This window comes from Terrapene carolina, unplaced genomic scaffold (genome assembly GCF_002925995.2).
Source record: "Terrapene carolina triunguis isolate 2854851 unplaced genomic scaffold, T_m_triunguis-2.0 Scaffold89, whole genome shotgun sequence".
Classification (NCBI taxonomy): Eukaryota; Metazoa; Chordata; order Testudines; family Emydidae; genus Terrapene; species Terrapene triunguis.
The window spans coordinates 32,245,044-32,247,707 of record NW_020664440.1 but is presented as its reverse complement, the minus strand read 5'-3'; the positions used below and the strand labels follow the sequence as shown (position 1 = coordinate 32,247,707).

Sequence of the window (2,664 nt, the reverse complement as noted above, 5' to 3'; positions counted from 1 at the left end):
GGGGTGTTTGGCGGTGAGTGGGCTGCAGGAGCTGGGGATCTGTGGGGGGGCATGGTTGGGGAAACTACAGAAGTCATGGGTGGGAGCTCAGGATCTGCAGGGTGCATGTGTGGGGTGCAGCAGGAGGCTGTGGGTGGGAGGAGGCATAGGGGAATCTGCCGGAGGGGTCTGTAGGAGTCATGGGTGGGGATAAGGATCTGCAGTGAGCATGTGGGGGGATCTGTGGCTCCTGCTGTCTCCACCCCTGCTCAGTCAGCCCCTTGTGCCCCCCAGATCCCGGAGCAGTTTGGGGCTGTGCGCACCATCGTCGAGGGCCCCGGGGCCGAGCTGCTGGTTGGGACTACACGCAATGCGCTGCTCAGGGGCAGCCTTGCTGCTGGCTTCACCCCCATCATCCAGGTGAGCGGGGAGCTGGAGGGCCTGGGGGATACAGAGACTGAGGGGCTGTAGGAGGGCTTGGGAAAGAGCGGGGTTTGGGGTGGGCTTTGGGGGTACAGCAGGGTGGGGGCTGCTTGGGAAAGCAGAGGGCCCTGTGGAATGGCAAGGGGGACAAATGGGGTTGGGGGCTGGGGGGCAGATGGGATCGAGGTCATAGGGAGCAGCATACAAAGGGGTGAGCTAGGCCCCTGCCTGTCCCCCTCAGGCTCTCCTTGGTTGCAGGGTCACACAGACGAGCTGTGGGGCTTGGCCACCCACCCCTCGCAGAGCCTCTTCCTCACCTGCGGGCACGACAGGCAGGTCTGCATGTGGGACAGCGGGGAGCACACGGCGGCTTGGAGCCTCACCCTGGAGGTACCACCCTGGGGGGATGGGGGACGCAATGGGCTGGAGCCTCACCGTGGAGGTACCACCCCTGGGGTATGGGGGGACGCAGTGGGATGGAGCCTCCCCCTGGAGATACCGCCCCAGGAGGCATGTGGGGGACGCAGTGGGCTGGAGCCTCCTCTGGAGGTACTGCCTGAGGAGGTGGGGTGGGGTGGGGTAGGTGGGTGGGAGGAGGGTCAAGGTCCTTACAGGGTGTCTCTCCCCCCAGGAGACTGGGCTCTGCGCTGATTTCCACCCCAGTGGCCGGGTGGTGGCTGTAGGACTCAACACTGGACGGTAACTCTCTCCCCACCCACACATTGCCCCATTCTGGCCTCTCAGGGGATGCTGGGAGAGCCCTTTCCGCCCCACCAGAGTCGCACCCAAAGGGGTTGAGGAGCTACTGGTGGCCCTGCAAGCAGCACCCTGAGATTTGGGGCTCTGCCCCCTGCTCCCTGAGTCTGGCCCCCTGGGGTTAAGGGGTCACTGAGTTTGCCCCCAGGGTTGGAACCCCACCCTCTGTTGCCCCTGCTCCCTGGGGTGGGGTCCTCTATCTGTCTCTGCATTTCCGGCGCTGCGGGAGCTCTGACCCCCTCCTGTGCCCCCCCAGGTGGCTGGTGCTGGACACAGAGACACGGCAGGTGCTGTCGGGGGGCTCGGACGGGAACGAGCAGCTCTCGGTGGTGCGCTATTCACCAGGTCAGACCCCCACACACCCCTGCCCCATGCCTCCCCCCCCCCCCCCCCCCCCCCCCCACAGGCCCCATTCCCACCAGGTTCCTCCCCCACTGCAGCTCTGGCCCCCAGCACTCCATGGTCCCATTCCCATCCCATCTTCCCCACATTGCAGAGACAGCAAGTTCCTCCCATTCTCCCCCCTCCCCCATGGCTCTGTTTCCACCCCCTCCTCCGCCCCCCTTTTGCAGCTGCCCCCCACGTGGCCCCTTCCCACCCCTCTTTTCTCCCCCTTGCAGACGGTGAGTTCCTAGCCATCGGCTCTCACGACAACTTCATCTACATCTACAGCGTGGGGGAGGGGGAGCGCAAGTACAGCCGCTTCGGCCGCTGCACGGTGAGGGGGGGGCAAGGAGAGAGGGCTGCCAGGAGGAGGCTGGCGGGGATGGGACTACTGGGATGGTGGAGGGGGTCACTGAACCAAAGGTGGAGGAGGGGAAGGGGAGAGGGTCTCTGGGAGAGGGTCTCTGGGAGATGCGGGGCAGGTCCTGGGAGCCAGGGGGGTGTACAGGCCCCTGGATTGTACCCCCTCAGGAGGTGCCTGAGGCTGGGCTGGGGGGGTCCTTGAGTAACTGGCTTTGATGCCCCTGTTCCTCCCCTTCCCCCCAGGGACACTCCAGCTTCATCACCCACCTGGACTGGTCCAAGGACAGCAAGTTCATCATGTCCAACTCTGGAGACTACGAGATCCTCTACTGTGAGTGCCGGGAAGGGGGCTGCTCAGAAGCCCGTCACCCTGGGGCCTGGGTATGAGTTGCCCTCGTTGTGCGTGGGCCCGTCCATAAACCTCCGTCATGGGTGGAGGTGGCTCTGGTGCCCTGGGACAAGTGTGTGTGTCGTCCCCTGGGTACCTGTAGCTGGGAGCTGTGCCCTCATATGGCAGTGCCTGTCGCTGCAGCGGGACCCTAACCCCGTGTATCTCTCCCCCGTTTGCAGGGGATGTGGCTGGCGGCTGCAAGCTGTTGAGGAATCGCTTTGAGAGCCGCGACCGGGAGTGGGCATCGTACACCTGCGTGCTGGGCTTCCACGTTTTTGGTGAGGGTTGGGCCCCATGGGGTGTGGGGGGAGAGGGCGAGTGTTGGGATACAAGGGGTCCCTGGGAGTGTAGCTGGGGGGGGGGGGGGG

At 65.1% G+C, this 2,664-nt stretch overlaps 1 protein-coding gene across 1 annotated transcript in view; it reads left to right on the top strand.

Annotated features, from left to right (window-relative positions):
• The window catches only part of EML3 (EMAP like 3), a 20,778-nt gene that overhangs the window by 16,856 nt on the left and 1,258 nt on the right, over nucleotides 1–2,664 (top strand). The window contains exons 16-22 of the mRNA XM_026650468.2: nucleotides 274–399; nucleotides 661–792; nucleotides 1,034–1,101; nucleotides 1,415–1,503; nucleotides 1,779–1,876; nucleotides 2,149–2,236; nucleotides 2,476–2,585. Of these exons, the coding sequence (XP_026506253.1) occupies nucleotides 274–399; nucleotides 661–792; nucleotides 1,034–1,101; nucleotides 1,415–1,503; nucleotides 1,779–1,876; nucleotides 2,149–2,236; nucleotides 2,476–2,585 (711 nt within the window). The remainder of the gene's footprint in view (nucleotides 1–273; nucleotides 400–660; nucleotides 793–1,033; nucleotides 1,102–1,414; nucleotides 1,504–1,778; nucleotides 1,877–2,148; nucleotides 2,237–2,475; nucleotides 2,586–2,664) is intronic.